At 43.4% G+C, this 12481-nt stretch overlaps 2 protein-coding genes across 3 annotated transcripts in view; one reads left to right on the top strand and one right to left on the bottom strand.

Annotated features, from left to right (window-relative positions):
* Nucleotides 1–247: 247 nt before the first annotated feature.
* hpgd (15-hydroxyprostaglandin dehydrogenase) lies at nt 248–10126 on the bottom strand. 2 transcript variants are annotated; one of them, XM_058091662.1, is made up of 7 exons: nt 9830–10126; nt 9389–9512; nt 7642–7748; nt 7207–7303; nt 3649–3725; nt 3453–3555; nt 248–690 (listed from the first exon to the last, which is right to left on the bottom strand). In XM_058091662.1, exons 1-7 carry the CDS (start codon nt 9920–9922, stop codon nt 677–679), a joined length of 615 nt encoding a protein of 204 aa, XP_057947645.1. In that variant the 5' UTR covers nt 9923–10126; the 3' UTR covers nt 248–676. The 2 variants fall into 2 exon arrangements, with proteins under 2 accessions (XP_057947645.1, XP_057947644.1); XM_058091661.1 differs by having other exon boundaries at nt 3392–3555; nt 9830–10125.
* The window catches only part of LOC131142212 (docking protein 3-like), a 35859-nt gene continuing 29963 nt past the window's right edge, over nt 6586–12481 (top strand). Inside the window, exons 1-3 of the mRNA XM_058091656.1 lie at nt 6586–6658; nt 8272–8333; nt 8432–8539. Of these exons, the coding sequence (XP_057947639.1) occupies nt 8331–8333; nt 8432–8539 (111 nt within the window). The 5' untranslated portion in view covers nt 6586–6658; nt 8272–8330. The remainder of the gene's footprint in view (nt 6659–8271; nt 8334–8431; nt 8540–12481) is intronic.

Raw genomic sequence — 12481 nt, 5'->3', positions numbered from 1 at the left:
AGTAGTAGTAGTAGTAGTAGTAGTAGTAGTAGTAGTAGTAGTAGTAGTAGTAGTAGTAGTAGTAGTAGTAGTAGTAGTAGTAGTAGTAGTAGTAGTAGTAGTAGTAGTAGTAGTAGTAGTAGTAGTAGTAGTAGTAGTAGTAGTAGTAGTAGTAGTAGTAGTGGTGAAGGATGCCGACCGCAGCCACAATTGAAACAGATATCGGTGGGAAACGTGGCTCTGGTAAACAGAAATGACACATTCAATCCACCCCATAGGTTTTTTTAATTTATGTAAAAAATTATCCAGCTCTTAAATAATAACTCTGACAGCTCTTAAGAATAACCTTGTTAATTACAGAATCTACACGATGTCAACATTCGGCATCTTTTGTTTGCATGGTTAGCATTTTGTGTTAAAATAGCTGCTATCGTCGCGTCTTAAAGCCTTTATTAGCATAATTACTTGTATTTACACGATTGAGTAATGTTCAGGCAAATTGGTGCAGTAGAATCAAAAGATTGGAGGGATTCTGCATGTTGTCCTGAATCAGCGGCTGCTCCCAGGTGGAGTCCACGAGCCAAGACTCAAGCAGACATGGGTTCGTAGGTGTGGAAGTGGATCCCTTTGGCGCATGTTATCTTCATGACGGCACCATTTAGACTGGTGTCCGTGATCAACCTCATCATGCCTTCAGCTATGGATGACGGCCTGGATGGACAGTTGAGGGACAATTGGAGACGTCAAACACCCATGTGACAAATAAGGGCATCCAACTAGCATGTAACGTGTCTACGGGTTCAGTCACGCTTACATGAAACAACAAAGCAAACAACAAAACATCCTTCTCAAAACTTCACTATTTTTGGAATTTGTATGTGAGACACGAACACGCTTCTTTCTCTTTTCTGTGCTTTCTAACCATAAAAAACAACAGATAAGGTACATTCATCATGACATGTAATATTCACAGTATTTTGCTGTATTTTGGTCGCTTTGGTAATGGTAATGGTAATGGTAATGGTAATGGTAATGGTAATGGTAATGGTAATGGTAATGGTACTGGTAATGGTAATGGTAATGGTAATGGTTTAATTTCATTTGAACATGCATCAGATTCCAATTGAGTGCATCCCATAATCAGTTCCCAGTTCCACATGTCCAAAAGGAGTAGGAAGAAGCAAAGCTTATTAAATCCTACCCCTCCATCTGGTACTTTTACAATCACTAACTGTTACATTTGTTCACTTCCTGCTTTCATAATATGGTTTAAGTTTTTATTTTATTTTATTTTTGTCCCGTATGGAAGTACTGGGTGATATGAGCATCCAATGCCATAATGGGTACCATAGTGCGTGTCAATATAGTGATATATATAGCACATCATGACTGGTTCAAGACTCTTCATCCTTGGATTTAGCAAACATCAACTGCTTGTATTGTTTCTTGAATTGGCTCATCGTTGTGCATTGTTTGATTTCCTTACTCAATCCATTCCATAGTTTGATTCCACATACTGAAATGCTATGGCTAGCATAACGTAGTCCTAGCATAGAAGTGTTTCAAATGTACTTCTTCCCTGAGATCATATTTCTCCTCTCTTGTAGAGAAGTATTGGATGACATTTTTAGCTAATTGCTTATTTTTAGCCTTATGCATTATTTTAGCTGTTTGAAGATGAACTATATCAGCAAGTTGAAGTATTTGTCATTTTACAAATAAGGAGTTAGTATGTTCTCTGTAGGCGGTTTTATGAATTATCCTTACTGACCTTTTTTGCAGTACATGTAGTGAGTGAAGATTGCTTTTATAGTTATTAGCCCATATTTCCACACAATAAGTAAGATATGGTAGAACCAGAGAGCAATAAAGAGCTTTAAGCATTCCCGGAACTTCCTTCCTGATTTCAATTAGCAACATATAAATGAACTCCACCAGCTAGCGTTGATGTTTCCAAACTCAAAAATAAAAATGGAGAAGTAGTGGCGGCAGTTCTACTATGTAGCCTTACCTTTTGATAGTGGTGAAGCTAGTGGTGTGGTGGGACACGGTGTCACTACGCCAGTAACGTAGTTCTTCAGTGTAACAATGCTAATAATGCTAATCATAACAGTTTCGCTGTAACTTGGTTAAGTCATCTTGTATTTGTATATTTTGCACCGCCCACCACTGCTACAAAACTACTAGCCACGCCTTGGCCGGTTAACCGACATACAAGTAAAAGGACATGGAATTCCAAAAAGACAAAACAACATTCCTCAGAAAAGTCAACATAAACAACTTGACTGAAACAGGAATGTAAACAGAATAGCCTGCGTTGCTTCCCCACTCATTTCCTGTTCTCCGTCTTAATTTAGTCCATCATTTAGTTTGTTTGAACACGTCCGTCATGAAACCAAAGGATTTACTTTGGGAGTGTGTTTAGATTTTTGACATTTTTGCAGCACCTCTTAGAAGAAGAATGATGAAGAATGTGAAGATAGACCACAGGTGTATATTCATGGAGCAGAATGTCCGCCATGATGGTAAGCAAGAGAGCTGGGCGAGGTGCAAATAAAATAAAATAAACTTAGCCGCAATGCGCACACTTTGATGAAATGAATGAATGTTATTTGTTATATTGCTACGTGCTACGTGCTACGTGCTACGTGCTACGTGCTATGTGCTACGTCCTACGTGCTACGTCAATGAACCCAGGAAGGAAGTTCCATTAATGCTTAAAATGACTAAAATGCGGCTAAATGCTGTAAGCAGGGCTGTTGACAGCTTTGGCTGGCCCGCGACAAAATAATCTGAGTGCTTATAAAACCATAAAACCTTGTTGGAGGTGTTTTAATAACTGGCTTTCTCAGCTGAATAGGTGTGTCCCACTACGTGCATTAATGGTTAATTAACGTACATTCCGTTGAAATGTATGATAAATATGATTCCAATCACTTTGAACATTTTCTTAAGTAAAAATGACAGAATTTGCACATTTCCTGGTCAAATACAGGGCAGCAATACCCGGGTATGTCCCGTCCACTCCAACGGAAGGTAGTATGAGTGAAAGGTGAGGATCATGGATCATGATCATGATCATTGGATCATGACGCCTGCCAGTTTGGGTTTGTCAGCATGTGGGCAATAATATCATGCTGCTGAAACATTCGTTATATACCATGACTTTCTATAGTCTGTAATTACATCCTTGTTAAAATACACAAAAATGTCGTATGGTAGTTGCTTGACGTTGACGTTCTCTTCCGAGTTGGAACATTTGCCATAGTAGTGACTGTGATTGAAGTATTAAATGAGAATCGGCTCCAGGAGCCCCCCCTTCTCTCTAGTATTGATGTATTTATCTATTTCTATCATTCCTTGGGTCCACACCACACAAGTTAAAACAAGGCTTCAAGATGATGAAACTCACTGTAAAACCCCAAACTTGCTCATGCTGCGTTTGAAATCATCCTTGAACTTGACAAACTTGCCCATATATTCCTCTTGTTCGACCGAATGCAGCAGCGGCGTGTCGACAAAAGCTGGACACAGCACGTTGATTCTCACGCCGTAGTCGCTCTGAGAGGACGCATCCTGCAAAACACGACAGTGACCTCCCACCCCATAAGACACTCAAGTATACGCTTTGGTTTGACGCCAGTTCTTCTGTTGCGTGTCGTGTCTTACAGCCATCACCCTCGTGAAGCCAATTACGCCATGTTTGGTCGCTGTGTAGACCGGCTGGTGAGGCGAGTGCAGGAAGGCTGGGTTGGAAAGAATCAGAGATGGCAACATCACGTCAATCCCAGACTCGTCATAATGAGGTGAGTGTTAAACCGTATGCAATGCAATATGGACAAATTGAAGTATTTAAAGTATATAAATGAGTATTTCCAAGCATAAAAATGTCTAAATTCATAAAAATACAACTACAAGGCATTCAGAAAATGCATTCAAAATGGGATGTTGATCACCAGAACATCAGGCTTTTATTGCAGCTTTGAATAATCTCACGGCTGCACGGTGTTCAAGCGGTTAGCCACACAGCAAGGACACCCGAGTTAGATCCACCCTCGGCCATCTCTGTGTGGAGTTTGCATGTTCTCCCCGTGCATGCGTGGGTTTTCTCCGGGTACTCCGGTTTCCTCCCACATTCCAAAAACATGCTAGGTTAATTAGCCACTCCAAATTGTCCATAGGTATGAATGTGAGTGTGAATGGTTGTTTGTCTATATGTGCCCTGGGATTGGCTGGCCACCAGTCCAGGGTGTACCCCGCCTCTCGCCCCAAGACAGCTGGGATAGGCTCCAGCACCCCTGCGACCCTCGTGAGGATAAGCGGTAGAAATGAATGATCTCATTATCTTCACTTCTACACAGATCCAATAATGTTTAATAAAGTTTTGATAGGACTGGTCCATTTCTTCCCAATGATAAACATAACTGATAATTGTGCCCCTAGTGGTACACAATGAGGGTACAGCGGGTGAGGCTATGGTATACATTAACTTCATCAGAACCCACTCTGAAAACACAGCACCTCACAAACTGGGGGGCTCAGCGTGTCCAATTATCTTAAACATGAATATCATGTTTGAAGATGACAGCGTGTGATGTAATTCATCTTGCTGACAGGACAATAAACTGCAGAGAAAAGTCCTAAGAAGGTTTGCACGTGTAACTCGGACTCTTCATTGCCAACGGCCATAAGGTCTCTTAAGAGAATTATTAACATGCCCTTTGGAACTCCAGCTAAAGGCCATCATAAGAACCAAAACACCCATCTTCCGATATTTCCCTTAAAGCAACAGCAAAGTGTAAGTGGATGTCGCCTGTGACGACACTGATTGCTTCTGAATTCTTTTGGACAAATCTTGGAAATAACATTTATGCAAAGAATGTTTACTATCATTTGCAGCTGAATGATGATCTAACGAGCACCTTGATTGGGTAATTATAGCGTGTCACAACCTCTGTGTCGTATCTGGACTGAAGTAGAAAGCCAAAGAATGAAGTGGATGAACTAACCAATGAGCTAAGTTCACACGTTAACGTTGGAGCAACGTCCTGCTGGTCGTGCACCGGGGAAACGTCACCTTCAAATGACCTCAGCGAGCCTCACATGTATGAACAAAATGCTGGGACTAACCTAACCAGAAAGGGTATTGTATTATTTTAGCCCAAAATACATTTTTACATGTAAAGTGATGTGTTTCTGATGACGGAATATTATTATTTTATTATTGAAAAAACAAATCTGAGAATAAATGAGTAAATAATTGTGTACATTTCTGACAATAAAGTCATACATTTACGAGAAAAAAAGAGCAAATTTACAAGAATAGTAGTACATTAACGACAAAGTCAATATTCTGAAAATAAAGTCGTACATTTACGAGAAAAAGAGTCGTAATATTACGACGATAAAGTCAGAAATTTAGAAGAAAACATTCTTAAATTTACATGAAAATTTACATGAAAAAAGTTGTACTAAATCCCGGCCAGCGTTGCTAGCTGTAAGCTAGGGGCACATTTGAACTGGGCTGCACGGTGTTCGAGTGGTTAGCGCGCAAACCTCACAGCTAGGAGACCCGAGTTCGATTCCACCCTCGGCCATCTCTGTGTGGAGTTTGCATGTTCTCCCCGTGCATGCGTGGCTTTTCTCCGGGTACTCCGGTTTCCTCCCACATTCCAAAAACATGCTAGGTTAATTAGCGACTCCAAATTGTCCATAGGTATGAATGTGAGTGTGAATGGTTGTTTGTCTATATGTGCCCTGGGATTGGCTGGCCACCAGTCCAGGGTGTACCCTCCAAATTGTCCATAGGTATGAATGTGAGGTATGAACGTGAGAATGAATGAATGAATGAAAAGTTGTACTATTATGAGAATAAAGTCGTAACATTGAATTGTTGCCTGAGGTTTTTCTTCTTGTAATCTGTGACATTTTTTCTTGTTTATTTATGACTTCATTCTCGAAATCTCTGATTTATTTATTATTTTCAACTCATAGTTTCTTTTTTTTGTCTCTTTATTTTGAGTGTTTTTTTGGTCCGAGCAAAAGTAGGCCCATTAAGATGGTTATTTATTAGCAATCTGCTGTTTTGCCATTTGTGTCTCGTTAAAGGTCGGTGATGTCATACTCGAAGGCAGCATGATGGCGCTCGGAGCACATCTGCTTCACAGCTGCTCCAGCTTGATGCTACGGCATGCTTGGTTTACATCTTCACTAAGTTATGGTCCGATGGAGATGACTGAGGAAAAGGGAGCCAAGTGGGGTCATAAGGAAAGTGGGCCACATGGAACTTTCATAGACTGAATAAGTCAGCCTCTCGGAGGAAGACCTCCGTTGCTTCTTATGCTTACTGGTGGATCCCACGGATGCCTCGTGCATTTCTACATTTACATTTACTCTTTATCTTCTTACTTACTCTTCATTTACTCCATCCTCTTCCCTTTGATTTGATTCTTAGATGAAGGCAGCAGGTGAGGCCACGACTAAGACCATCCAGGACAACAAACACCAGGATAGAAGATAAGGAATGACACGACAGCGTTGTAGGTCACATGACTCATGCTTGTATAACAAGGCTTTGCGTTCTACTCTACAGGAACAGGAAAGGGAACTAGCAAGATGTTCATATCTGCTCATCTGAGTGTCAGTGCTGGAAAAGACGACTGATGAAAACAAGCTTCAGGTTAATCCACCAAGAAATAAGAAATAAGAAATGTTGCAGCACCAGATGTCACAGAAGATCATTTCTTTCTTCTTCCTGTCACAACATTACTCATAAAGATTTTAAGACCAGTTGACAAATAGCAAGAGTTTACATTTTGCATCGTTGGAGCTTCAAAATGCTTGGAGAAGAAATGCGAGGGAGACATTTTTTTTTCATTGTAAGCAAGCGTTACCCTTCAGGTGCTTAAGACCGAACCCTAAAATACAAATGGACTCTGTAAAGGGTGTCTGCGCCATTCCAAAGTGGGAATGGTTGTTTGTCTATATGTGCCCTGGGATTGGCTGGCTGGCCACTGGGATAGGCTCCAGCACCCTCCGCGACCCTCGTGAGGATAAGCGGTAGAAAATGAATGAATGTTTACGTTGCTGCCGAAGATAAATGAGCAAAGTAGTGTTAATATGTTAATATGTCAATCATTTTAGACGAATGAATGACATTGCATGAGATCCACCAACGTGCCGTAGCAGAGTGGATGGAACGGATGTATCAGAGCGTGTACGCGTTACCTGCCATGGATGACACGTTGATGATGGTACCGCCCTCTTTGCCGTGCTCTTTACTCATGTGTTCCAAGGCCAAGTAGGTCCCGTTTATCACGGATGTCTGCAAAGAAAGGGACAATGTTGTGATGTTGACAGAGTAGACAAACAAAAGGCAAGATGTCTGGCAGCCATTTCCTCCCAGCACACGTCAGGAAAACAAGCTAGAACATCAGATAGAGCATCCAGAAAAGCAGCGCTGATTATGTCTGCTGATGAGGAATTTCCGCCTGGAGATGTTGTCAAGGGCAATGGGAAATGAGCAAACCAGCCGTACCTCACTGCAGTCCATAGACCGGTTGAGGAAGAATCCCCATCTTTGACAAATAGAATGTTATGGCTGTTTGGGCTAAGCTAATTCCACAAATATTGCCATCAAACCTCAAATAATCTTCATCTCACCAGGTTCACTTGTATGGTCTTCTCCCAATTCTTTTCATTGTTGATTCCAGCATTGTTGATGACAATGTCCAGGCGCCCGAACTTGTCCACTGTGCTCTGGAAGGCGTCTAAACCATAGAAACCAAAAGGCATCAGTGAATATAATATTTCATATGGTGGACAAGGACTGTCAACACCAGAATGTACTGAAGGGGTGAAGACCGAAATGACTCATGTGGCCCCTTCCTGGGACCCAAACGTTCTAGTTTACAACGTTCTAGTCAATGTCATGTATTGTGACCTTGACTGAGGACAAAACCATATCAATGAATATTGTTTTATTGGGATTGGGAGAAAATAATAACCCTACAGTTTTGGATCAGTCTTTGATATTTTGTAGAACCTGTTGGAAACGAGTCCTCTGACCATTATTTGTCCTTTCCTGGATTCCTGGATCCAGACAGTGATCCGGATCACAGCCAAAATGTTATCAGTTTTTCCATTTCCAACAATTCCTGAAAATGTCATTCATATTCATTCAGACATTTTCAAGTTATTTTGAAGACAAACAAAGAAACGCCGGCAAAAACATACACCTCGTGCTTGCAGGCGTAATAATTCTAATGTTGTTCCATTGTCTGATCTGAGCAGGTTAGCTCCACGCCCAAGTTACCATGGGGACCTACCCCGCTGGGAAGTGAACCATCTTCATGGTACGGCATATTCAGACTTTACAGTACCGGCCTCTGAGATATGCGTTGTTGGGGTTTCTGTTTACACGTTGGTGTTCAAACCTAATATGTTTTTACAGTATGAGCAGCATGCAAGACTGCGAGCAGACCAGCACTTGGATGCACAACAGCAGCAGAAGAAGAAGAAGAAGGGGAACGAGCGGCGGGGACGACACACAGCAGACAAGGTACTGCAATGGTAGTCGGCAAGCAGCAAGTTGACGTTATGAAATTGTATCTTGGGGTTGTTTAACCTCCTCAAGCTAGGAATATTCAGTGAAGTCTGATTTCCAGAGCGTGTGGCGTTCCCTGCCAACGAGCCACCATCGTGTTGTTTATCTCCACATGAGAACAGACGGATCAGGTTACATCAACTACTAATGAAACCCGAGGTGGTAAAACCTGCATCTGTTCATGCCGGCCGCATTCCACACTGAGACATCGCGCGATTACAACCAAACACACCTGACTTTAAGAATCACATCTGCTCTGCACACGCACACACACACACACACACACACTGATCGACAAACTCTTATGGAAGCAGGAACGGCATTCCGGGATCGTCAGCCTGATTTACTTTTGTCACACAGTGAAATCTTTTCCTCTTGTCTGCGGTCTCATCCATTCCCGAGTCCACATTAGCGTATGTTCAATCTGCAGCTAGCGCCATTGTCCAACTACAGTGAAATGCAGGGAAACAAGCGGTCATGTGACTTCATACAAGACCAGACAAGCTTCCTGTTACCTGAACCCTGATTGTAGCTTGTCAGTGAGATACACGAGTGACCAGATTGTCATAAACTTTCAGCTAATGTCTCCACCCAGGAAAGCTTAGCGTGTCCTTGGTGGTACCGTACTGCTGTATTGCTGTATTACTGCATTACTGCATTACTGCATTACTGCATTACTGCATTACCGTAAATGTACCCTGTTGCTACTGGTGGGAATGTTGTTGTTTCACTGCAGCGACACGAGAAGTGAAGTCTCTTACGAGTGGTTATTATGTCCTTCCACGCGTGGTATGTGAGTGTTACCTCGCAGGGAGTCTCCGTTGGACACGTCACACGGAATGAAGGTGCTGCGGCCTTCTCCAAACTCAGCGTCCAGCTGTGTCTTGCACTCTTCACCACAGATCTTGTTCAGGTCCACCACAGCCACCTTTTTTAGGTTGACATAAAATAATAATACATACTGCAACCTTTTTATCCAACCCTGCCCCAAATTCCCATACAAGGACAACATGGGAATACTTATTCAGTTTACCAGCTCAAACAACAATAACAACAATAGTTCCTTGGTCAGCGCTAGCTGGTGATAGACGATCCAGTACATGTGAGCGGTGGAGAGAAGCCCAAGTGGGCAAAACCAGTCGCACAGCAAATGAAAGCCAATCCAGTTGTGCAAGAGCCGCCCGTGTTCATGCAGACACGGCACGCAGCGGCGGAATCTAACGTGCAAAACAGCAGCGGACTGACCTTTGCTGAGCTTTGCAGGAGGGACTGGACCACAGCTCTCCCGATGCCCTGAGCCCCTCCGGTCACCAGAGCCACCTTCCCATTGAGAGACATGCTCCACGACGCTTTGCCTCCGCTCCGTCGACCTTTGACTCGTGTGTTCCCCGCTCACCTATCTGACACCTTCTTCTTGTCTCCACATCGGGGGCTGGCTCCCTCTTCTGTGTGTTTTGGTTGGGTTGTCCTTCTCCTCCTTCTCCTCCTTCTGTCCCTCCCCCCTCCCACATTGGCTCCCCCTCTCACGCTGCTCGTCAGTCTGTCACAATATTGTGTGTATGGAGAACACGTCGAGTAGGTTAAGTAAACTGTTGGATCGTAATTACAGGTTCAATCCCACAGTCGTACCTGCCCCCCCGTCGCCTCCTATTTCCTTGTCTCCTCCCCTTTCACTTATTTGGGTTGTTGGCACACGGTCCCACTGCACGACAGAGAGTATACAGGCTTTTCCTTTTGTACACATCCCAGAATGCCCGAATGCTTCCAGAATGTCCTTGGGGATCCAGGATCTAACTATACTGGAATGCTTGGTGTGCTTTGGTGTATCGAGTGGACAGTGTGGGACACATACTACACAACTACTACACACTACTACACACTACTACACTACACTACACAATAGACAGGAGGTGTAGGAGTGAACTGCAGTGTTTGCTAAACGTGGTATTACCTCCAGGAACGATAGCTGAGGCATCTGCAGGGTAAACATCTCCAAATCCAAGGAGGACCACAAGTTAATGTCACACTGTTAGTTTAGTGAAGAATGAGGCCAGTCTGATCCAGTATGACCATACTGGACCCCGAGACTGGATGTACTGGTTACTGCAGTTTTTAAATGAAGCAAATTCTAAACTGGTTGGGTCATCCTTAGCAGCAACAACTGCAATCAAACATTTGCGATCAATTCTCTTAAGGTCAGGCCACAGCATCTCAATAGGATCCAGTTCAGGACTTTGACTAGGACACTAGTCTCGGCCAAAGTCTTCATTTGGTTGGTTTTTTTCAGCCATTGAGACTTCCTGTTGTGTTTTGGAAGATTGTCCTGTTCCAGAACCCAAGTTGGTTTCAGCAGAATTCATCTTTCCAGCATGGAAATACCTCCACACCATCACGCTACCACCACCGTATTTTACTGTTGGTATGGTGTTCTTCTTCTGAAATGACTTGTTACTTTTCACACACACCTTCCAAAAAGTTCAACTTTTGTCTCTTCATCAAGAGGATTTGTGCTAAAACTGGGAGCCTTAATGTGGTTTTTGTTCAGCAATGGTTTTTCATCTTGGAACTCCACCATGCAGGCTGCTTCTGCCCAGCGTCTTTCTTACGGTGGAGTCATGGACACCGGCCTTAACCGAGGCAAGTGAGGCTTGCAGTTCTTTGGATGTTGTTGTGGTGTCTTTTGTGACCTCTTGGATGAGTTGTCGTTGTGCTCTTGGGGTCATTCTATTTGGCCAGCCCCTCCCGGGAGGACCACTACTGTTCCAGGTGAGGAGTGCTACATGAGGAGGTCCTCGTTTGTTGTAGCAACACTGAACTGACATTACATTTGAATCTCATCTAATCCAAAAGTGTGGACTCTGACCCCTGTTGTGGTTTACGGCACCAATAGGAGATTGTTGAAGTCTTGTGTAGTCCTGAAGTGGGTTGGACTTGTTAGTCCAGCTCATCCAGTTGCTCAGTTGGCTGAGTTTTGCAGTCAGGCTGGTGAATGAAAGCGGCTTATGGACTGATTCCACCAGGAGTTTCACTTCAGCTGTTTGGTGACATCTCAGACACTTTTGGTCATTCGGTCTGAAACTGAACCAGCTGAAATAAAATGAAATAAAAACCCCTAGCTTGTGTTTGAGGGTTTATTAGAACCTTTGTGGACAGACCAGAGAAAATCCCTCCCAGCGACGACAGAAGGAACAGACCCATATCAGGAAGGCTCCTTCTAACGGTGGGTATTCTAGGTCTAGGTCTTCTAACTGGTCCTTTGTCAAATCTGCCAGGAGAAGACGGACCGTTCCACCCGAACCTGGAATACAAAGAGAAGGCAGAATGTGGTGGTCTCTTTCTTGGCTGGTTTGTCGGAGAGGGATGTCCTCCAAGCAAAGCCACAAAATCCCCAAAAGAAAACCCCCCAAAGTCTGCAGATATGGGAGTGTTTGTGTTGGTCTTCTGCTACTGTAACAATCGATAGATGAAACATCATTTGGGCGATCTTATGTTTTGACAGTGCCCTCGTCTGTGGTGACCCTTTTGTGACTTCCCACACACTTCCTGTTTTACATGTTCTCCTGTTTCCAGTGACCATGGTGGACTCGCTCCCCCAATTAGCGCTGATGGCACAAACCTACATGAGTCCTTTCTGGGTTATGCAACAACTTTTGTTCAATTCTACCCAAATCGTGCGCTCTAAGACGTCACCGTGCAGGTATGAAAGGCTGGGAAAAGCGACTGGGAGCCAGTGATAACATGCATACTTGTTGTGTTAGTGCGTGAGGAATACTAGCATGAAACTCTGCCCTTGTTGACACAGCATTGTCTTGCCTGTTTGCGTATGGCTGTTAGCCTATAGCATGCTTTGTTTTGGCTTAGCCCTTTTCATGCTGGCTAAACAAGCAGAACTTTGGC

This window comes from Doryrhamphus excisus, chromosome 1 (assembly GCF_030265055.1).
Source record: "Doryrhamphus excisus isolate RoL2022-K1 chromosome 1, RoL_Dexc_1.0, whole genome shotgun sequence".
Lineage (NCBI taxonomy): Eukaryota > Metazoa > Chordata > Actinopteri > Syngnathiformes > Syngnathidae > Doryrhamphus > Doryrhamphus excisus.
This window is presented reverse-complemented; position numbering and strand designations above follow the sequence as displayed.